The following is a 24728-nucleotide window of genomic DNA, read 5'->3' as shown; positions in this document are numbered from 1 at the left end:
CTGCTATTAAAAATTCAAAGCATAAAAACTCACCTCCTGTAAAACAATGGTTTGAGAACCATACAATACTTTCCATAAAAGAACATGTGGCATATCACTATCATCTTCAGATGGATGCATATTTGGATATTTGGTCTGATTATTTAAAGCCTATGCATAATTACCAGAAAGTTGTACACGTACCATGTAGTTATTATTTTTAAAGGGAGGATTAATAAAACATTAAGACACAGGCACAACACTGGAAATCCCTGCTCTTCATGTAATGTGTAACTCTCTATACTTCTACCATTCTTCATTAGTCATCTTATATGCTCAGTGAGAATCTCTAAATGCTTCCTTTCCTTGTAAAGGAAATTGATGCTCCAGCCCCCTAACATTTTTTTCTTAAGTTTTCTGCATGTTTTTCAGTGCCAAACTATCCTCTTAGAGATGTGCTGAGCAGCACTATACTTCAACAGCAGTTGTACCATTGATTTGTATAAGAACATTACAAAATTGCCAGGTTTTTCTTCAATCCTGATCTTAATGATTCCTAGCATGGAATTATCTTTGCTCAGAGCTGCTAAGCACTGGATCGCTATTTTCACTAAGCTCTCCTCCACAGCCTAAGACGTCCAGATTCTATCAAGTTAAACCAACAAAGGGTTTTGTGGCCCTTAAAAATTAACACATTTATGTTGGCATAAGCTTTCCTGCACATTGTCCACTTCAGGAGATAGATGGAGTAGTCACCTAAAACTGGCAGATTTGTCTCAACAATGTTGGGTGAAATGTGGAAAAAAACAGCCTGGAAACAGAAGTTAGTGCGCAACAGGATGCAACAGCAGGGAGCAGGGCACAAATATCAGGCAACCAGTCACAAGCAGATGGTTGGACTCAAGTGCAGCAAGCCAAGGATGTACTTCCTTGGACAGCAGGAATAGATCCAACTAAATCCTCTTATGTCACCAGTCCAGGGCCTGAGGGTGCCAGAGCCCTGCTCTTAACATAATGTTGTAAGGAAATTACTACATGTAATGCTATGGAATGGCTTTGAGCTGTGCTTCTTGCCTTTTCCAAGAAGGATAATGAAGACAGCAAATATGTGTTGGCATTTGTTGGGTGGATAAAGACTTTCCAAGATCTTTTTCTCTATCTGAAGGATTTTAACATCACTTTCAACATTGCACTTTTCCAGAACGGTGAACAGGTTTTTTAAAATAAGCATAAGCACAATATTAAGCAATAAAGCAACAAACAAACAACTTGCCCACTGTAAGAAAAACAGTGCAATATCAGTAAATGAAAGCATCCAATAAGGCGGCAATCACAGAAATGAATTCAGACTTACTTTTTATTTAAAAAAAAAATGTTCTGGGAAGTTTGGGGCAGTTCTGGGAAGTCAAGGAAAATTTTCCTTTGGCTAGATGCCCAGTGCATCAGACAATATGAAACTTCCTGGGCAGGCAATCTAGCTCATTACTGGAGGACTTGCTATCAGAAAAGCTGTGGGTGGACCATGCTCACAAAAGTTGTAAAAATGTCAACCTGCATCTTTGCTCTTTGCTCCCATAAACATTCCAACAAGATTATTCCAGAACTGTACACTTCACATGTTTAGAATTTCCCTCAAACATATAATGCACAGTCATTTTGTCCTCTATTCAAAAAGAGCCAGTGAAACAGATTTGCTACAAATGTGTGTTAACTAAAAAAACCCTATTATTATTATTATTATTATTATTATTATTATTACTACTACTACTACTACTACTACTACTAGTACTACTACTACTAATTTACCTTCAGTGCCAGAAAGATTAAACACAGATGTGTGCTTTGGAGAAGAGTGCAGCACTCCTTCTGCTGAATTTAATACACACCGAATGTCAGTGCTAAAAGGGAAAAAGGCGTTGAAATTCAGAAACATGGTAGCAAAATTTGGAGTAAATCTTGAAGTAAATACTCAATTATTAGATGTTCTTAAGATTCTCTGCACCAATTCTCAAGGCTGAAGAAGTCTTGCACAAATGTTAGCTAAGAGTGGCAGAATAATAAGTAAGCCTTTCATAAATAGCACAAGTCAGTGTGCAACTACGAATAGGGCCTGGACCCATTGCACTACATGCGAGGCTGTCCATGCAAATAAATTCATTAAGAACCTTGTAGATGTATTAACATAATACTTGATTCAAAGACTTCAACACCTAGATAAGTAATAATGGCCTCAGTATTCAGGCCACATCTCACCATCATGTTTTTAATGCATGTACACATTGCTTAGCACACTTGATTTGTTTACAAAAAGTTTCAATAGTCTTCAGTAGAATCGACATCCATGTAGTATTTATGACTGAGATGTTTTATAGGTAGTTCAGAACATTAGAAAATAAATGTTTAGATAGTATTGAAGGTATTTGTTATTTGTAGGCTGCAATCGCATAAAAGCTTAGACAGAAACAAGGCCAACAACTCCCAGCATGCTGCAGTCAGCATAGTCAGCTGGACCATGACAGGAATTCTAGGCCTTTTCCTGCCTAGGATTGCACCTTTTGTCACATTATTTATGGACATGCATTTGTTTCAGTGCTTAATACTCACTTCTCTGAGAAAGCAAGACATTTCTGAACATGAAAATTTCCTTTAATGTGCTGATCCCAGTCCTAGGGGAAAATAGTGACAAAAAGTAATATAAAATAGTGGAAGTGCTAGAAGAAAATATAGTAGGCTTATTTGCAATAGATCCTGTGAACAATACACATCTATAAAGCTATTAATATAGTTTAACTCCCTTGAATACCCACACCAGTTGAAAAACATTTTTCTCTTCCATCTAAATGATATTTTAAAAAATATCTCTGCTCAGTGACCAACATTTCCTAGAACAAGAATCAGTGACAAGAAAGCTAAAATACCTCAGCCCATTTAAAGATGAATCCTTGATCACTATCTCAAACCATATTTTTCATTTTCTTGGGTCCTGATCTAATGATCTGTTCTCTACCCCACACTTACAAATTTGAATCAGGTTTCAGATGTAACTTAGGGATAGAGAAGTGGTAAACAAGTGATTACAACAGTATATACCAAGACAAGAAGTTGCAAAGTTTGTAGTTTGGGAAAAAGGTCTCTATTAACAATGTTGCACTTAAGGTCATACTGCTAAGGAAAGTGTATGTATGTATGTATTTATTTATTTATTTGAGTTTTAAGCTGCCAATTAGCATCGTGGTTTCTGGGCAGTCCCTTACAACAAAAGTACCACTAAACCTTAAATAAAATGATACAATTAAAATATAATAATAAATATTGAGTGATTCCAGTAATATTAATAGTTTCTCATAGAGAAAACACATCATTTTATGAATGCAGCTATTTGCAAAATTATGTAACAGGTTTGAATTTCCATACAAATGAAATCCAGCAGGATGACTGCAGAAGTCAGGCCTCACAAGACCTTATTATTAACAAATGAATGAGAGCACCTTTCCACAAACCTGTCCACTGAGAAAGCGAGATTAATTAATCTGATGTTTTAATATCTGCTTTCTTTTCAATGACCTGATGAAACATTAAAATGCTACAGTTCAGTACTTCAGTATATGAAATATTCAACATTTATCATTCATTCATCTATCCATAGCACCTTTGCTCAATGTGCAATGGACAGAATGTTTCCAAGGCACATCTACCATGCTGATTCAATAAACACACACACACAATATTCATGGGATTGTAGCTCAAGGGTTTTAAGCCATTCTAGTCAGAGTTTCTACATAGTTTGGGGATTCAAACTTAATTTTTCTAACCAGTGCAGTAGGTTAAATCTCTTAAAGTCATGTCTGTACAACTCTAGCAGCATTAAACAGGTGATATGGTTTGCCTAATATCATCCTAATTTTGAAAGTCAGGCTGAGTCCTGGAAGATTGTATGTGTTTTCTGAAAGCATATACAAATCTGTAAGTAAAAACAAATACAGACAGTAAACAAATCTAATATGGTCTTAATACTGTCCCTCAGACTTCATTCACTGAACTAGATTTCTGGATAATAGAGAATGCTCCAAGTCTATTTCAAACTTACCTTTAGATCAAAGACCTTCTTATCACATAAGGTACAGATGTGGGGAAAACAAAGAGGTGCTATGCTATGAAAATCGTTCAGCTCATGAGACTGAAAAGGTCTTGTTGACAAATCTTGTGCAACGGGTTCCTGAGTCTGCCTCATTCGTGAGTTACTGAAATGTTGTTTACTGCTTTTAGCTCTGCTGAAAACAAGGGGAGCTCCAGTACTAAATTTTGTGTCAGGTGTTGGTTCTTCAGGATTGTAGAGATCGTTTCGTATTTCATAAGGGACACTTGTTGATGGCCACATGCTGGCATTGGGCATGATGTCAGGCTTACTTTGGCTAGTAAAAGTGGAAGGATTTTCCCAGTTAGTATTTGCTTCTGTTTCATGTACTGCAGGTCCTGTCTCTCCTTTTTGATTTATAATCTGATGAGAAGTATGTGGGTCACCAGCAAAAGTCAAAGTTTGAATGCCAGCTGCGTGTTGGCCTTTAGAAGTGGCTCCATAAAACTCTTTCTGAAATCCTGACTGGTTATCATGTTTACCAAAATGTCCATCGTAGCTTCCACCTCCAGAGGAAGTTGGGACTGCATGAGACCCACTTGTCACAAAGCCGTGTTGGCTGCACTGTTCAGCATCAGAGGGAAATGCTTGTTTACCATAGTCATAAAATCCACCTGTAGCAGAAGAGATGCCAGTCTTATTTAGACCCATAACTACAGCGTGTTGTCCAGCTGTCTGAGATACTACACCCCCAAAGGGATTGATAACCACAGGACTTGGGTTTTGATTTTGAAGGTTAGCTACAGGTCCCAAGGTTCCACCTGGTGCTGCCATTGCAGGGTTCTGTGTTGGAAAATGTATTCCACCAGGTGGAAATCTAGTATTGGCAACCCCAGGCCCTCCACCATGTCCCTGAGGGGTACTGAACATGGAAGGGTGTCTTAATTGGTTGAAAAGTGGCTGAGACATGGCCACTTTGGAGAGAACTTGATTCAGGACAGTTGCAGCTGCTGTGTTGTTGGTGACTGCTGTCTGAGCCAATTTTAGCCTGTGCAGGGTAAGCTGGGCTTGCAGCTGAGCAAGCTGAAGACTTGCAGGAGAAGGAAGCAGTGGATTCGGGGTGCTGACAGTGAATAGATTCTTGTCCAGAAGCTTGGCAGCACTGCAAAACAGCAGATGATAGTTTTAGTTTTAATGAATATTTTACAGTGGTCCCTTGTCACCAGATTATGACTAAGATGCTACCCCTAATAGCCATCCTTGCTAAACCCCTGGAAGGAAGAAAAGTGATTTATGACATACCGTTAACCCAGCCCATCCTCTAATGTGTCTGGAACTATATTCATTTCAGTTATGATGCTAAAGGCAGATTGGTGTTTCAGAGATTAAAAGGAGCTTATGTTCCTTTGGGACCCAAGCCAAAAACCAATTTGAAGGTCAGTGAAAGGACTTCATTGACTGCAAGGAGTTTTGCTTCCTTTACTGAGCACCTCCTTGGATCATATATGGTCATATTAATTTGGAATGTCTGATGTGAGAGGTAATCAGCATAAACAATAGTGTTATTTATAGTAACGGATATCTATTTTAGGGCACAATAACTATAAAAACTTTCAAGAGATGTATACTGAATTTGTTAGAAATTGCTAACCTGCCACTCTAGCTACATCAATAGCCTTTCCTTTTGACAGTACTTGCATATTTATTTGCATATTTGCAAACTTTGCATATTTATTTATTGTATTCATTTCTGAAATGCAATGGCTGAAGCTCTCTGAGAACTTCACAAATTTTCCATTGCTTATACTATTGTCATGAGCAGTTCTACTCCCTTGTACATTGAGTCTGATGAGTTCTGATCTGCTGTAGCAACCCTAGCCCCATGGAAAATTCAGACTATGTAGAAGACATCTAAAGAAGTGGGGGTGGGGTCTGCCCCAGGGGCCCCAGTCACACTGCACTGTGGCCTGCAGAAGGCTCCCAAATGGCAGGACAGAATGGAGGCTGCCTTGCACCTGCTGGATCCAAAGGTCTTACTTCCAGAAGGGAGGACCCAGGATTGCTCCCCTAATGCCAATCTGAAGCTGGCATCTCTAATTCCCACTCACCCCTACTTGAAGACCACCTAAGGTGAGACGAAGTCCCGATGGTGGAGAGCAAAAAACTGAAGTTACTCCTCCCTGTGCATCTCCTGATCTGGCAACAGTGTAAACAGGGAGTTTGAAGTGGCAAATGATCTGCCGTTTCTCTCCACCCAGTTAGGAGAGTGATGCCTGCCATTATATCCATAGATACTGACAGTCATATAAATTTATTTAAATCTTTTTACCCCCTTTGAAAATGAAAAGGCTCCTTGAGTGCCTTTTCAATGATCAATGATCAATGAAATACAAGGCAGTTCTTGTCCTCAGCCTTACAGACATGGCACAAAAGGAAATCTGAATGGGGAAAGAATATGAAAAATGCTAACTTAAGAACCAGTTATTGCAGCTACAAAGCTGTTATAATCACTAGTTAAGAAACAGTTCAAGGAGTGGAAGGCCCAGCAGGAGGTGATTCCTCAGTGTTGCTGATGGGAATAGTCCTGCATCCCATTTCTCCTGCAGCAGCTCTGGCAGTTGAGAGAAAGGTTTCTCAGCACAGCCCATGCAATGGCCCTGCTTCCTTTCTCCCTTGCTTAGCACTGTATACCTCAAGGGCAAGCCTTGCTCTGCATGTGGATTTTCCAGTTTTCCAAAGCACACTGCTCTACAGATCAGCAATGTCAACACTGAGGCACACAGGGCTGGATCAGGGCCAGATTAGTTCTCACTGAAATCAGCCAGTCCTAATTATGGCTATCCTGTCCCACTGACTTCAATGAGATCGAAGTCCAACTAATGTATTCCAGATCCAGTTATTAGTGATGTACAGAATGACACAGAACAAGATAGGACATCCTAAACTAGCCTGAAGCAAAGATCCATGATAAAGCCACTGTTGCATCCTGTTCCTTGCCAAAAATACAAGAACCATGGGTGAGGAATGGGAAGCATTTTTCCTACTTCTAGCAGATCTTGGTCTGTATTTTTCTGTCACTGATGTCACTGGGAGGAAATATACCTACATTCACTATTACAGGGAACAGAAGGGGGTTGAATGCAAGAGAGCCAAAGCTGCTTCGCTCCCACTCCCAGGATGCCCCAATTCAAACCATTCCCCTGATTACATTTGGGAGGGGTATCAAGCTGCTGGGGGCAATAATTGGGGCTTTAAGGTGCAACCCTTTCCTGTCAGCAGAGCTCCTCTCTGACAACTGAAAGAGACCTCTGCAGCATCCGCCTAATTCCTGTTGGCCACTAGATTTAGGCCAGCATTCCCCAAGTATCAACTGCAACGGGCAATTTAAAAACATTGGGCGCTTAAAACTGTGAAATTTGCTAAGGATTATTAATAGTTAATATTCAAATTTTCATGACTAAATTAGTGTTATAGTAGCTTCCCCAGAGAGGATTCCTTCTCAAAAAGAAAAGGAAAAAAACAAAACAAACAACAGGGCCTCTTTTTCAAAAGGGCATCTTGGAAATGGAATTTTGGTGTGGAAATTTTATTAAATGAGGCCTCAGTGTGAGGCTCTGTCTCTTGAAAGTAAGTTTAGAAGTTGGCATCTTTTGCCTAACTACTAGAGGGAAATGGATTAGGAGAAGAAAAAAAATAAGAGATAAAGTACATAATAATTTATAAGTACATAATAATATGTACTTTCTGTAAGTACATAATATTTAACTTTTCTAGCTCTTTGTCTTTTTCCATGACCTGCATTTTTGAGGTAAATATATTTAGCACATTTTGTACTTCTCCATTTATACTTTTCCCAGAACTTCATAATGCCACACTGAATCAAAATTAAATATTCTTAATTTTCTGTCGTTTAAACTATGAGGTAAATCTGGCATATGTTGGTGATAAAATTTAACAGCAGCAGTATGTCAGCTAAATCACTAATGGAACATATAAATTACTATGCTTTGCCATTCCAAGCAAGTTCAGGAAACGTAGTTTACAATGTGGTAATTGCAAGTTATACCGTGTGAGCAATACACCCTTTTGTTTAGATGAAGTCAGTTAGATAGAAAGGAATGACTGCAGCTGCTTTTCTTATTTGCAACTTTGTTTGTTGGATTTTACACTCTTTGCTGTCTTCAATTACTTATACCATAAATAATCAGCATACCTCAAAGTGGTTCTTCTCCATTTCCAATATTACTGTACTGTACTTACAGTATTTACAATATGAAATGGGAAATATTATGTATCATGAGTCAAATAACCATATGTGGAATGTAAAAATAAACTGCTTCAATGATATCTCTCTCTTCATCCACATTTTTCTGCTGCCAAATAATATTTACAGGTAACAGTTTAATGCAGTAAGGGCAATCAAGTTAGAGGGGTTACACCCAGGATTGCCTGATTTTCAGGTAGATGTGAAGCTTATCTCTTTAGAAGTTCCATACTGGGCCTCTTCTGCAGCTGCAGATTCTGGTTCTGCAATAAGAGGAAGGAGTAGGAAAAGTGAAGAGATTTTTCAGCTTGAAAGGAGAACTTGGCCATTAAGCATTTAAACAAATGACTCTCCCCTGACAGTTCAACTTTGGTTGCTTCTCACTAGTTATTTTCTCTGGAATTGTCATAACTAATTCACTCAGCTGTTATGCAGAATTTAGAGAATGTGGATGCCAAATCTTTGCACGCTCTTTTTCTACGCTGTCCTTCTAATTTCTTCAAGCTTGTGTCCCATTTTTTCCTGATTTTAAATGCAATACAGTGCCAGCTTGTCCATGGTGGACTTGCAAACCTCTTCCGATACACCTAACAAGAGAACTAGACTGTTGGGCAGTTGCTGAGGTTATTAATGATGATCGCCATGCACACCCCCAGACCTTTCTGCATTGCTTGCCTTACAACTCCTATACAACCACAGGTGTGTCACAGAGTGTGATGCTAATAGGCAGCCTTTAAACTAACTAACTAAATGAGTGAATAAATAGCATGTCCTCCCATGTGGACACTTCCAGAACTTCATCCCCTATAAAAAAAACAAACCCTTTTTGTTTCTCTGGCTGAAGTGCCAGTATATGAATTTTGTCATATTTCCAATAAAACAATTGTTTATATACAAATTTTAAAAAATGTACAAACCATGGTGAATGGTTTCTGTGCCATAATGGGAATAGCAAAGCACAGTTTCAGTAATGCCAATAATTCAATGCTTGGATGAGGCACTAGTTCAGAAAACAACCAAAGAAAAAAGATGTTTTCAGTAACAGGAATGCCTGCAAAGCAGAGGAACTATTTTCAACAACTATTTGCTATTTGAAGACTGCAACCCTAAGCATACTTTCTACTGAATGCATCTTCTGAAAAAATATACATATGAGCTTACTCTTAGCAATGGGGTCCATGGGATTCTTATGGGCAATTTGGTACTATCATGTGTTACACAAAACCATGATTTTAATTCCCCTTCCAACTGACAGCAGAAGAATAGTGTCTCAGCACAGGTAAAAGATCCTAATGTGGAAAGGACCTTTACTGATAAACTTATAATAGATGTTGAAGTTTTGTCAATATGTTCCATTTTAATAGTAACATGCTAGAAACAACATCATTATAGAAAAAAGCAGGTTGTTTACCTGTAACTGATGTTCTTCGAGTGGCCATCTGTGCAGTCACACATATGGGTGCTGCGCCTGCGCAGTGCCTAGGCCGGAAAGGTGGAAAGCTAATGGTTTTGGCAGGAAAAACTCCGCTTCCCCTCCCCTCGGTAGTATATATAGAGCCGAGTGTCCGCCATTTTCTCCAGTCTTTGGAGACCATACGTTTGCCACCTCATGGAAGAAGACAGCATAACAACCTAGTATGTATCGACACATTCCCTTCCGGTACCGATGTTACAAGCATGAGGTACCGAAGCAGTATTATACGGTACCGATGATGAAACCACTCACCAACACCGAGCGGGGCCAGTGGGTGGGTTGTGTGACTGCACAGATGGCCACTCGAAGAACATCAGTTACAGGTAAGCAACCTGGTTTTCTTCGTCGTGGCCTCTGTGCATCACACATATGGGTGAATACCAAGCTTACCAGAAACGGTGGCGGGAGGTGTCGCTATTGAAGAACGGCAGAAAGAACAGCCCTCCCGAATGTGCTTCACGAAAGTACAAGGCGTAGCCCAAGTTGCTGCCTTACAGACATCTTGGATCGGGACACCTGCAGCGAACGCGGAGGAAGCTGAGACCGCTCTAGTGGAATGGCCCCTTGGAGCAACAGGTAAGTCCAGCTTTGACAGTTGGTACGCCAACGAAATGGTTTGAACGATCCATTTCAACAGCCTCTGAGATGAAACAGGCGATCCTAGGTCTCGCTCAGAATACTTCACAAAAAAGTTTATTGGAACGTTGAACAGATTCCGTGCATGATTTATAAAAAGCCAGGCATCGTCTAACATCTAAGGTGTGCAAGGACCTCTTGACCGGGTTTGACGGTGACAGGAAAAAGGCAGGCAACACAATTACTTGGTTCAGGTGAAACGGTGTGACAACTTTAGGCAAAAAAAGTAGGGTCCATCCTCAGGACCACCTTTTCCTTATGGAAGTTTAAATAAGGTGGATCGATTCGAAGAGCACATAGTTCACTGGCTCTACGAGCTGAAGTAACTGCAACTAAAAAAGCCGTTTTCCATGAAACAAGGCGTAAATTGACAGTGGCTAACGGTTCAAACGGTGGTTTTGTAAGCGCCTGTAGGACAACCGAGAGACTCCACGTCGGCATAAATGGCCAAATAGACGGGTGGAGATTCTGCAGGCCTTTAAGAAATTTCCGAATAAGCAGCTGTGAAAACACCGACAGCCCTTGTACTACACCACAATAATGTGATACTGCAGCTGCATAAACCTTAATTGAGGAGAGTTTCAGTCCTGAGCAATGCAGGTGCAGCAAAAACTGAAGAGTATTCTCAACTGACGCCATAAGCGGGTTAAACGAGCTAGATTCCGCAAAGGATGAAAAACGAAGCCACTTCACCACATAGGACTTTCGAGTGGACGGTCTTAGTGCAGCCTCGAGAAGCCTTACAACCTCCAGATCCAAAGAACTCGGTCCTGACAATATTCCTGTCGGTATATTCTGAGTCAGTGAGAGGGTCCAACCAATCATGAGTTGAAGTACCTGGTGATCTAGTAGATCTCTGTTCCGAAACAGACCCTTGAGTCAATGAATCCTCCATGCAGTAATGAACAGGGTAATGAACAGGGTCCCCACATTCAGATTGGATGGGGATACCCACCAAGTCAATGTCTGTAAAACAGCGCGGGGTATATGAAGAAGTTTGTTTGGTGAATCTCTTTGTGGACGAAAGTTCTTGTTGAACCCGAGTTGAAGTGGACGAAACTTCAACCTTGCATGTGGGACAATGGCGACTGTGGCTGCCATGTGACCCAAAAGTCTTTGGGTCTCGTCGAATCTGAGAGATGCAGGCACAGAGGCTGTCCTGACGAGTTTGGGGGAGGAATGCCCTCACCACCATAGAATTGAGATGAGCTCCGATGAAGTCTATCACCTGTGTAGGAACAAGGGATGATTTTTCACTGTTAATGCAAAGTCCAAGGTTGGCCAATAATGTACAAACAGCATGAACAGCTGACAGTAGGGTTTCACGGGTCTGTGACACTATAAGCCAGTCATCCAGGTAAGGGTAGACTTGGATGCCGTGAAGTCGAAGATGAGCACAGACTGGAGCCATACATTTCGTGAAGACCCTCGGAGCTGTGTCCAAGCCAAACGGAAGGACATTAAACTCGTAAATGTCAGTTCCGACGGTGAAATGCAGAAGACACCTATGAGTTTGGTCAATCGAAATATGGAAATAGGCATCCTTTAAGTCAAAGGAGGCAAACCAATCCTCTCTCCTCAGCAGCGGAAGAATATTTTGGAGTGTAGTCATCTGAAATTTCTTTGGTTTGATAAATTTGTTGATATTCTGGAGGTCCAAGATCGGACGAAGACGACCATCTCGTTTCAGAACCGTAAAATATGTAGAGTAGAATCCGTGCAGTCCCTTGGAACTGGAAACCCGTCGAATCACTCCCTTATGAAGCAGTTGTCGCACTTGGCTCACTAACACCGGGGAGCGTGGTGTAAATCGAATCAGGCTCGACAGAAGAATGGTATCGAATTCTATTCTGTATCTGAGCTGGATAATTGACAGGACTCACCGATCAGATGTAATGGACTCCCAAATGGGGAGCTGGCCTTGCAACCCTTCCCCAAAAGGGAGGGGGAAGGGTGGATATGGAGGTGGAGGAAAGGTTCGCACGTCCCATCAGCATTGATGCTTCTTGGTATTGAAACGTCTACGATTTGTGGAAAACGCTGATGAGGTTGTTGCCTTCTGCGCTGTGGCCTCTGTTGGTACTATTGCTGCAGCAGCTGATAGCAGTAGGATGGGCGTGACCATAACCACTTACGTTTGTTTTGTCCAGGCAGTTCCATGCGTCTAGCTGTCATCTGGGATTCATGGATTGACTTTAACTTGTGATCGGTGCGGGAGTGAAAAAGCCCAGAGCCATCAAAAGGCATTTCCTCTATTTGCCGCTTCATTTCATCGAGTAAGTTGCAGTTTTGCAACTAGGCATGCCTTCTCAGTGAGACAGCTCCCACAAGCGCTCTCAAGTCTGTATCCACATGGTGGCGTGCTGTGGATAACTGTTGAAAGGCAACTTGCATCCCCTCCTTAATGAAGGTTCTGGCAAGGTCCCTTTGTTGCTCAGGCAGGGGAGCGACGATATTATTCAGCCTCTGCATAATAAAGAATTGAAACCTAGCGAGGGTGACTTCATAGCTGGACATCCGAAGCCCGAGTCCTGCAGCCGCATAGACCCTGCGCGCCAGGGTATCAATCTTGTGCCCCTCCTTATCTCTGGGGGTGGTATGGCCTCTAGCTTCCCTGCCCTGAGATGATTCGACCACCACAGAGTTTGGCTTAGGGTGATGAAGCAGAAAGGGGATGTCGCTCTCTCGGACCCGATACATGGACTCGTATCTTCTCACCGTAGGTTGAGTTTGAGAAGGCAAGTCCCAGGGTTGTGTCATCACCTGCCGCAGAGATGTAATAAGCGGCAAGATGATTGCTAGTGGTTGTTCTCCCTGGACAATGTCGTAGAACTTGTTGGTGCTCGGATCTGGCTGATGTTGCGCCTCGATCTCGAGCAACCAAACAAGTCTAGACATAAGCTCCCCAAATGAAATGTGGGGTTCTTCAAGCAATGACGGACCTTGCGATGTAATCATGCCATCTGGGGAAGGAGAGTCAGCATCCGAGTCTGAGTCGGGTCCGGGATGGTATGGTTCCGATGGGGAGGTCCCTGGAAAAGCGGGATGCTTGGGTTCCACATGCCAGGAAGTAGACAGCAGATCCTCATGAACAGAAGGCAAAGAGCGATCCCGGGGGTGAGGACGAAATCAAAAAGAATGGTAGTCCTCCCAACCCCTCAGGTAGTCATAGCAGGGTCGGAACCACCCTTCTTCCTGCCTCTCGTCCATTCGGGTCCGAGGTGGTGGTGATGGAGATCCGTCTCTAGCTCTTGCCGTAGGCATAGGAGTCAGGGACCGGGCCCTCAGAGGAGAATCCTGAATCTCCCCATCGGATATCGACTCACGATGCTGCTCTTCGGGCAGTGGAATAGGCATGCCCTGTTGAGGAGCAGATTGCATCAGTGACCCTGGAGGAGTAACCTGCATCGCCGCCTGAAGCATCGGTACTCTTCTTATGAGGCGGTTTTGCCGCCTTATCTTTCTTCGCCTTCTTCTGAGCCGAAGATTGATCCGATCCCCCGTGCTTCCTCTTTTCCCATTGTTTATGAGGGGAGGGGAGAGGTAATTGAGTCCCCGAGGGGGAATTTCCACCGTCAGATGGTTGCGGCTGCGGCATAAGGGGCGTGGGCAAAGGGTGTTGCCCGGACATGCCCGCGGCAGAGGCTGGGCATTGAACCAGCTCGGACGAGGCTGAGGCCTTGAGCTTAGCAGATGGAGCATGCGCTGGCCTGGGTTTTCCTGCAGGCTGATCGGACTGCATCAGTACTTGATCCCAAAGGAGTTTGCACAGCCGGTTCCTCCCTATTCTTTCACACTTGCTTAGTGAAAGCAAGGCAATGACAGCATTTATCAGTCCTGTGCCCCTCGCCGAGGCAGAGGAGGCACAAGTCATGTGGGTCTGCCAGAGACATTTTGGACCCACATTCCGCACATTTGCAGAAGGCCGCTCGCTGCACCATCACAGAAAGGGAAGAAACAGAATACAGAAAAGAGGGAAAAGTAATATATTTTTTGGGGTTTTTTCTTTTTTCTTTATAGGAACAAGTAAAAAGAAAAAGAAGATATAAACTGGAATGAAGGAATAATAACTTGGAATAAGAGTAATAAGATAAACGGTAAGTAATGAACAATACTGAGTCAAGCGAGAGACGAACAGGCACGAGGCACAGTGAATGGTGGTCTCCAAAGACTGGAGAAAATGGCGGACACTCCGCTCTATATATACTACCGAGGGGAAGGGGAGCAGAGTTTTTCCCGCCAAAGCCGTTAGCTTTCGATCTTTCCGGCCTAGGCAATGCGCAGGCGCAGCACCCATATGTGTGATGCACAGAGGCCACAACGAAGAAATAAACACTTCACATCCGTTATATTAAATCTTTAGTAGTAAATGGATCTATTTATATGGCTTGAATATGCACAAATGGATTCTTTTGTAGTTAAATTCCCTACATGGAACATGCTGAAAGCAACTGACTTCACACACCTGTTCTATTTTTTTCCCTCTTTGGCTATTTGTTTAAATCAGTTTTTATTGTAAAATCTCAATGAAACAAAACAAAAACAATACCATAAAAAGGAAAATAAAAGCTATAAATGAATGTATTAAAATTCAATAAATTAATTTCAGTATATGCATATTTAATAAATACAGCTTTCTTGGAATTATACTTTAATTTCAACAGACCTAATAATATTCATAGATGTAAGTGCCTATATACATCCATTTAAATGTTGAAAACAGTCTTCAGTCCTCAACCCATTTCATTATCGAGGAGAACAGTTATCTTTCCAATGTTCTAATATCAGTCTTTTAGCTCTCAGGAAGCAGCATTTGTACTGATTGAGCATTAACTTCCAGGAAGCGGTAAGATAATTTAAAAGAGCATGTACATCAGAAAATACAACCGTTCTAACACAAAGTTTCTTCCAAAGGTTTTTTAAATATTTGCCAGGTATAATGAGAAGAATCTCACATAAATTATCTAAAATATAATATTTATCTTTAGAGTATTTCCTTTCTTCATAAACATAATTTTAAAGATGCCCATCTGTCTGTAGCCCATGAAAAATAATTAACCATTGCATTCAAGGCTGTATTGGTCATGTGAAATCCCTTTCTGGGAATAAGTGCTCCTAAGATGTGGGCACCACTGAAATTGCCACTTTGCTAATGTACTGTGAGATACACTAGTATCTCCATCAGCATTAACACAGACTTTAAGCAGTTAATTGAATGCCCAGGCAAATCACCACAAGTACCAATCAACTGCATCAAATCTTGGACAGCCAACTGGAGTTCTGAGATAAGCAATAAAAGATCATCAGGATAAATTCTGAATTTTGAATAAATGTATACAAAGCCAAGAATATTACTATTCTGCCTAATAGCACCAGGGATTCCAAACATAAGTCAAATATTTATTTATTTATTTATTTAAAACATTTCTATGCCGCCCCATCACAATAAAGCCTCAGGGCGGCTCACAAAACATCAATAAATAACAACACAATAAAACCCCAATACAATAAAACCCCAGTGCAATAAAACCTCAATAAAACCTCAGTGCATTCTCGGCTAAAAATTTAAAAAAAAAACCTAGTTAAATAAATAAATTAACAATTAAAATAAGTTTAAAATACGAATGAGCACAAGGACATCCCTGTCTGATACGTCTTCCAAATGAAAAGAATGCTAAGAAGAGACAACTGGTCATAACAATTACAGTTGAATATAAAATTCTGACCCATTTAAAGAATTCTACAGGAAAACTCAGCATAGCATAATTACATTCCAATTAATTTTTGAAGGCATTTTTGGCATACAAGCAAACAATGGCAATCTGGTCTGTTCTATCAGTAATTAAAGCTATCAGATCAACAACTAACCTAAGATTATCAGTCCCCTGTTTGTGTTCAATAAACCCCACCTTATTTGTTCAAGCAAGTGTTATTATAACATTGCAATCTACTTGCCAGAATTGGAATTAATACTTATTGTTGTTTTTTGTTCTTTCCCATGATTAGCATTTTCACTGATTTTATGAGAGAACTTTCCTTAGATTTGCCTACAAAAGGCAGATACAAAGAAACAAAAATAATTACACATTTATTAACAGCAACTTGTTCTTACAAGAGGTCAATGCCTCCTCCCCAACTCTCCCAAACTAGAAAAAACTATTGTCAAGACTTGAGGAAACTTTGCAAGATTCAAGTCATGATGTACCAGACACTAGCACTCTAACACATGAGATGTGATTGGAAGCTCCCAAGCATTTTGTTCATTCCAACCAGGGAATTAGCCACACTCATGCCTAATTATATACTATGAAAGCTAGATTGTATAGCTAGCATCTGGATTATCCCATTTTATGTTTTGCTATCTGGGCAATACAACCATAGTCTGTTTAGTATACCAAATACTCTTAAAGCAACAGAACTAGAAACATGAGTTAGTAAGCAAGAGCAATGAATTTTAATTAGAATGTTTGTACTGTCTTTCATTCCCCATGATAGAAAACAGTTTAATTAAATCAGATGAAAGAGCACACGTTAATATACGACTCAGACTAGTCCAACAGCTGCAATAACTTTGTAAAACATCCAACTATCTGTTAGAGACATGGGATGGGCGCCGGAGAGATACAGTAAAATCATTCATCCTTTCTGCGTGCTGTCATGGTAAGTCCTGAATGCACCAGGGCTTTCCACACCATAAATAAATAAAACCGTTAATCTGAGAGGTTTGTTCTATCCCTAAGGACACTGTTTCAGAATGCACAGTACCATTACAGAAGCAAAATCAACAACTCAGCTGGTAGGAGTTCCATAAAGATACTCTGTTGCAAAAGGAAACGTACCTTTGTTTAGCAGCAAAACAGAAGGTGTCCCCAACAAAATGTTTGAGGGGTATGTGTGTCTGCTACAACTCAGTTTTAGGGGATGTGTGATCATAAACTAATGATGGGAACTGTTTCAGATGTTACTTTTAAGAGACATAGAGCTCAACCCCAACCCACATTTGATAGGGATAGGCAAGGCAGGAGTGTTTTCTCCCAGGTTTTGAAGTTGTCTACATAGAAAGGTTTTTCTTGCACCTTCCTTATTCACCATCTGCTGTAGCATAACCATTATTTAAATAGTCTTTGGCCATTAAGAGTTGAATCTTATTGCTTGAATAATCTTTTTCTTTTATTGTTTTTTCCCACTGTGGGCTTTTATTAGATTGCATAATGTGTTCACTGTGGTTACTTTTACATTGTTATGGTTTGAATGTTTTTTGTTCCTTTCTGTACATTGTTCTTTTTATTGCATTATATATTTTTGTAGGCCACCCTGAGCTATTTGAGGAAAGGTAGTAAATCAATAACACTGAATTGAAAGTACCCATATGGTCTACCTGAGATTAATCTGAAGCCTCTTGGAGGACTGACCATGATGCTGACATGTAGTTATTGAGAAGTCTGCCATATCAACTGAAATGAAATGTATTCCACTTTTTAAAAGTGCCACTGATACTAATCTTACAAGACCAGTCTTCCACATCAATAAAGAACAGGTTCTTAAATCTTTTTCAGAAAGGTAGGAAAAACAACCATCCTGAGACAACTTGATAGATTGCATTCTTTCCCCCCTTCATTACAATGGGTTGAGTCCAGACTTACACATACTTACAGCAGACTCACTAAAATCAACAGTACTTAAGAATAACGCAAGTGACATTGATTTCAAGTGCCTCTACTCTGAGTATGTCTGGATTATGTGTTCTGTCTGTAGAAACTGTGCCCCCTTTCACACTTCTTTCATGTAGTCTTTTGCATCCTTAATTACCATTTTCATACTAGTCCTAACACTGTTCCCAGTTAGCTCGTATGTGCTACTCCTGCTTCTTTTAGGTCTCTTAAGTAAGAGAGTAAGTGTGCATGCATGTGTGTAGGGAATACATTATTAGTTCCTCCCACATCTTATTGAAAAAACTAAGCATACTGCAGGGGGTGGAAAATATAATCAGTGTAAGGCCACAGTACTAAGAGAGAGAGGTTTTTAATCTTTTCTTCATGTTGCTTCCTTAATCTCAGCTTCTTTAGCTGCTCTCATATGTGACAATGATCAGGGCTGCTACCTTCATAAAAGACTGAAGTCTTTTTGAGACATAATGAGAAAACATAGCTTCCAATGAAAAGAATGTGTTCCAGAAAGCCTTTAGCTAGTGCACTTCACTCTTGCACATTAGGGGAAGAAGTTCAACATTTCTATTTATCATTTGAATAACTGGCAGGTTGAATACAGAAAATTGTGATTTATTCATGCAATAGTGAGATAACAAACCAAAATCTGAAACCATGATTTGATAGTTTTCTTATAACTTTTATTGGCTGGTTGAAACCATTGTTTCTCATATTTAGACATAACAGGAAACTGCATATTGTTAAGTGCTTTAACAACTACAAAAATTATTACCAGAAATAAAACATTTTAATTACATTTCTAGAATGATTGACTTCAACTGGTAACCCAGCCATCAGATACAAGATGTTAACTCCAGCATTTGCAGCCTAGGTGTCTTGCAAACATAAGCTCCGCATAAGAAAGGTAGAAGACATTGTACCAGATCCTCTGCCCTTTTAAGTTAAGCACAATATGGATGTACATGAAGACAGAACTCTCATTGGTGACGCATGTATGAAAATTTTTAAAATTCAGAAAAAGGTGTAGCATTTCCATAATTCATATGAACTGTACATAAAGTAGTATTTGCACTATATTAACATTTCTGTATTACAGAATACACATGTATCCTACAGAAAAAGTGTATTATTTCATACATTGCAAGACAGGAATCAAAGAGTTACATCAAATATAATTTCCAAAGCAGTAAAAGCCTGAATATGTGTTTTATTTATGCAAGGGAATGAGGATCATGAAAGGTATACTGAAAACTAGTTCCACAGTCAGGATTAGGAGGTGATGGCAGTTAACACTGCATGAACTTCTTGTATATAAATGCATTAGCTAATGCACATGGCCATATTTAACTATGTTGGACATAGCACTAATTTTAACAGCATGCTATCTATTCAACACAACACTTCAAAAATTGGCAGCATCTCACTTTTTCCTCTCTCTCTGCAAAGTCCATCCCCCAGCAAGTGAACAATTCTGATACTATGCCAAATGTGGAAATACTACACTTAACTTGGTCTATCTATTCTTATAGCTGCTATAATGATTTTTATGGTAACAGATTTTGCTAGTTTGGTTGCAGTGTTAAGAGCGTAAATATTTTCCACTTACCAAGCTTTCAAGCCAGTCCACAAATTGAATACAGTATAAAAACTAACAATAGTTAAAACAGACAAACCAATTAAAAATAATGAAAAGGAAGAGCCGTACCATTATAAGCTAAAAGTGAAAAAGTACCAATGGTTGCTAAAAGTTCTGAGGAACTGGATAGACTTAGCTTGATTATCTGGTAATACACAAAGGGGTCAAGCAAATTTCCCTGGAGAGGGAATTCCACAGAAAAGGCTTTGTCTGTTCTGTACTCACAAATAGTCTTTAAATAAATCAGTGCGCATGAGCATCTTTCACACATAACAGCCTACGCACATTGGTAGAGCCATGCCCGATCAAATCAAGAGCCCTGTATTTTTTTTCAGTGGGGCATAGTACTGAAATATATAACTATATATTGGATTCACAACTGTCCACTGAAAGTAATACAGGTGCATTACATATACTCAGGTGTACATCCCATTTACTCTGTTCATTGGTTTTATGGGTTGCAAGTTCAGATGATAGAGCAGACTCATGATTAGTCAGTCAAACATAGGCTAGAATTCATTTTAGAGACTGCTCTGCAGCAATGATGATAACAATCTTATTTTTCCATCACCAATGCATTTGTTCAGAGTTGCTAGAGAGAGCTTATTTTAGCCCAAAAGGTAGTGGGAAAGATTGCTGCATAGCCCACTGGGAACAAGTAAGAAGCACTTGGCAGAGAAAGTCACTCATAGAGAAAGTCATTTCAGCTTAGATGCTTCAGTATAAGTAACATTCGTAGATGTACGGTGCTACCTTGGCTCACAAACGCCTCAGTTCATGACCAAATCGGGTCACGAACAAAAATTCCATTAAAAAATTGACTCAGGTTGCGAACTCCACATTGGGTGGCGACCGCGATTGTGGCCATCCCCCCCCCCCCCCCAAGTGGGGAGATGGCAGTGATCATGCTGGGGGCAGGGGTGGAGATGGCTGAGATCGCGCCGTCTTTCCTGCATGATTGCGCCCTTCTTTCCTGCAAAAGCACAACCGCAATCTCGGTCATCTCCCCCCACCAGCACGATCCTGCCCGTCTCCCGCCAGCGTGCCTGTGTTTGCACCTGTCCCCCCCCCCCGCCCACCTTCACACCAGTCCCCCCCCCCCCCAGCGCAGGGATGATGGGCACATGCAGGGATGATGGGTGTGATTGTGGTCATGCTGGCGGGGGTGGGGAGATGGCCACACTTGTGCTTGGGATGTGGGGGAGATGGCCGCAATCTTTGCTTCACATTTTTCTGATAGTTGCAGAACGGATTAACCTTATTTCCATTGAACCTTATGGGGAAATTTAACTTGGCTCAGAACCAATTTGGGTCACAACCAGAGTCCCAGAACAGATTAAGTTCGTGAGCCAAGGTACCACTGTACCTTTGCCCCTCTTTGTCCTCTTAAACTGGATATTTGAATTTATGAACCCTGAGGGCATAGAGGCCTGAAGAACTAAAGCCAACTGTGTGTCCATCCTAGCTAATAAGCACAGCTACAGGTAAACTCGGAGAGTGGAAGGTGAGAATAAGAAAAGGTCTTGCTGTGGAACAGCATAATCACAGCATGCTTAAAGGAGGATGTAGTGAGATCTTTATTTTAAAAAACAAAAACCCTCCCTTAATCCCACCATACCGGAGAATTACCAGCCAATCTATAATACTCCATTTCTGGGCAAGGTGCTTGAGCAAGTGGTAGTCTCTTGCTTCCAGGTTTTTCTCAATGAGAAGGATTATCTAGATTGGTTTCAATTTGGCTTAAGTCCCAGTTTTAGGACTGAGACAAACTTGGACACTATGGGGTTTTCCTCTTCTCCGTTCTGCCATCACTTTTATATATATATATATATATATATATATTTATTTAGTAAAACATTTTTATGCCGCCCCATTCGCCGAAGCCTTGTGGGGCCACTGTTCCTTTAATGGACAGTCCCCATAGATGAGGGTTTGAGTTACATATTTTCTAATTTATAGCAAACACTTTTATTTATGGGGCTAAAGAACTGTCTGCCACTACAATGTGCATTCCCACAAGCTGACTTTTTTCATTGCCACCAATTCTGTTAGAATACTTTAAAACCTTCCAGTAGTTGGTATAAGAGACTTAGGCATAAAATGAGCACCAGCACTAGAGACAAGATGAACTATTAATCAAGTAACTCATTAGAGAGATATTTTGTTCATAAGTAATTACTATTCTGTGTAATATGTATATTTTCAAAAGGCTGCTTTGACTTCAATAGTCCCTAAGCACCTTGAGGCTTTTGCCCCCTTTTTGAATTCATAGCCAAAGCAGAGACACCCAAGAGCAGACTAGGTCAGCAGCATTTTTCTAACATTCAGCATCCAACCAGGAAGTGGTCCTTTGGGCATCCTATTCATTCACATTCAAGTACTTTTAGCTGCCCCTGCTGCGTTCCTTTCCTTTTCTCCTAGAGCCACACACTTTCACCCCTGCAGCACCCCATCGTCACCAGCACTCAAGATCCCTTTTTATTTTCCTGTTAATTGGTTTTAAATGTGGTTTAAATATTTAATCACTGGTTGTTGTGCCATTTTTATTTTACTTTTGCTTGTTGTAAACTGACATGAGACACCAGTAATGGGACGGTCTATAAAAGCTTTAGATAGATAGATAGATAGATAGATAGATAGATAGATAGATAGATAGATAGTATTCCAGTTCCCTGCTTTGACATTTGCATAGCACCAGGTTCCCCAACTCTCTTGGCAAAAGCTAATCGGTCTTTGTCTGCTGTTTTCTCATTAGGCCTATTAGGATTGGTATACTGCCCCATGTGCTATGGGGTGGAAAGACAAGCAACTTTTCTCTTCTGTAAATAAGTGTGCCTGCTTTCAAGAACAAAATTTTGTACAACTAATGTTTATGTTTTTAAGCTTTAAGAAGTATCTGAACTGTTTTCTCCATTTCAGAAATAGTTATTTCCCACATTAGTAAAATCATAATGCATAAATCTACTATTGTGCACTACATTTCTGCTGTAAAGCTCTATGGGGCTCAAGAACATAAGAAAAGCCATGCTGGAGCAGACCAAAGGTCCATCTAATCCAGCACTTCATACACACAGTGGCAAACCAGCTGCCACAGGATCCTGCAAGCAGGATGGATGCAAGATGTCTGCCTGTCCAAGCTCCTCAGCAACTGGTGTATTCAGGCATGCCACCTCTGGTAAAGGAGACTGCACAGAGCCAACAAGGCTAATAGCCACTGATAGCCTCCTCCTCCATGAATCTGTCCAGACCCTTTTTAAAGTCATCCCATGTGAGAGCCATCACTACTTCCCATGGCAGTGAATTCCACGGTTTGACAAGTTGTATGACTTGCTGTAATCATTATATGTATGCAGACAAATGTTGCAAGTCTGTTAAAAAGGGTGCACAGTAACGTTTTAATAACATCCATCACAATATCCTTCTGAACAAGCTCACCAAACTGAGAGTTGGGAGCACAGTGGCTACAGGACTCTTTGAGGGTCCAGCTATAGGTACTAGGGGATTCCTGTTCAATGCCTTAGCTGTTGGACTATGATTTCCCCAACATTCTATCTTGTCTTCCATATTATTTAATATTTCCCATCAAAGGTGGTCATCTAAGGTTGGGGGTTCAGTTTTCCCAGTATGCGATTAACAATCAACTGCATGGGTCAGTTCACATGCCTGCCATGCATGTCATTTGAATCCAGGTAACATGGCTTGCTTCAGGATGCAGCAACACTCGAATAGCCAATGACCTGTTTTAGAAGGCTTGGGTGCTGGTGACCATGAACCATTGCCAGGGTTTGCCTGTTAATAGACTGATATAGGCAAATTGCTGCTGCTGCTTAATAATTCCAGATTCTGCCTTTTTCACTCCTTCAAGAACCCAGTGTGGCTTACAGAGTCCTCCTCTCCATTCTATTCTCACAACATCTCTGTGAAGTAGATTAGGCACTGAGCCTGTGACCGGCCTAAAGTCATTCAGTGAGCTTCATGGCCAACTAGGGACTAAAACACAGATCTCTGGAAACCCAGTCTAACACTGCAGCCTCTCCATTATTAGCTCTCATACCACACTGGCTTGATCTAGACAAGTCAGAGTTACTCATAGTGCTTAGAATGGACCCACTGTTGAATGAGGATGGCAGCTTCCTTGAAAAAGCATGTTTGTAGTTTCTGGGCTTCGGCTTGACCATGGATGCCTCTGTCTTCACGGCTGAAAACAAAGAAGTAACTTTGCCAAGTTGACTGACACTGGTGCATTGCAATGCTCATTTTTAGGAAACACATATCTGGCCATGGTGATGTATGCTATGTTTCCATTGTGTTTAGCTTATTGTAATACATTCTACGTAGGACTTCATTTGAAGACAACTGAGAAATTACCTTTGGTCAAGAATGCAATGGTCAGTCTGCCTACAGTAGTCATATGGAATATGTAACTCCCGTATGTAACTCCCTTGTTGAAACAGCTGCACTGTCATCTGGTTTGTTTTCAGGCAAAATTCAGTTTGGGTGACACTGAACAATTCCTTTAGGGATTGGAGCCAGGGTTCCTAAAGAACTATTGCCTACCTATTGAGAGTATCATCAGTGATTCCCCTATATGTCCCCCAAATCCCCAGAAACACTTAGTTTGAGCCAGAGAAAGGGCCTTTTTGGTGGCTACACCTAGGCTTTGAAACTCCTGAAACACCCAACCTTAAATCCTCTTTCCTTAATTGGTAAAGAAGTCCTTTCTTTTAGGAAAGAATTTGGATTGCTGGTTTATATTTTGTCTGAACTATATCTGGTTTTGAATAATTTTATTTATCTGTTTCCTGCTACTGTTTTACTGTTAGATCATAACATATTTTTAAATTGTTATTTTATATTTTATTTTTGATATTAGCTGCCTTGAATTCTCTAGAAGAAAAACAGGGTCCAATGTTTTAAACACACATTAAGCTGAACTACTTGCAGTTTATGCTAGTAGGTATGTAAATAGTGCATTTAGGACTATGCACGCTGCTTAC

General features: G+C 40.7%; 1 protein-coding gene across 10 annotated transcripts in view; it reads right to left on the bottom strand.

Moving 5' to 3' along the window:
* Window positions 1-24728, bottom strand: part of RBM20 (RNA binding motif protein 20) — a 125376-nt gene that overhangs the window by 32667 nt on the left and 67981 nt on the right. For 9 of the 10 annotated variants that reach the window (XM_044438507.1, XM_044438551.1, XM_044438561.1 and 6 more), the window contains 3 exons: window positions 4067-5216; window positions 2584-2645; window positions 1786-1877 (listed from right to left, as the gene is read on the bottom strand). In XM_044438507.1, coding sequence (XP_044294442.1) covers window positions 1786-1877; window positions 2584-2645; window positions 4067-5216 — 1304 coding nt within the window. Of the gene's footprint in view, window positions 1-1785; window positions 1878-2583; window positions 2646-4066; window positions 5217-8267; window positions 8387-24728 lie in introns of those variants that run through there. The other variant, XM_044438570.1, reaches the window with a different exon arrangement.

Source organism: Varanus komodoensis, unplaced genomic scaffold (assembly GCF_004798865.1).
Source record: "Varanus komodoensis strain SLA01 unplaced genomic scaffold, ASM479886v1 scaffold1, whole genome shotgun sequence".
Classification (NCBI taxonomy): domain Eukaryota; kingdom Metazoa; phylum Chordata; class Lepidosauria; order Squamata; family Varanidae; genus Varanus; species Varanus komodoensis.
This window is presented reverse-complemented; position numbering and strand designations above follow the sequence as displayed.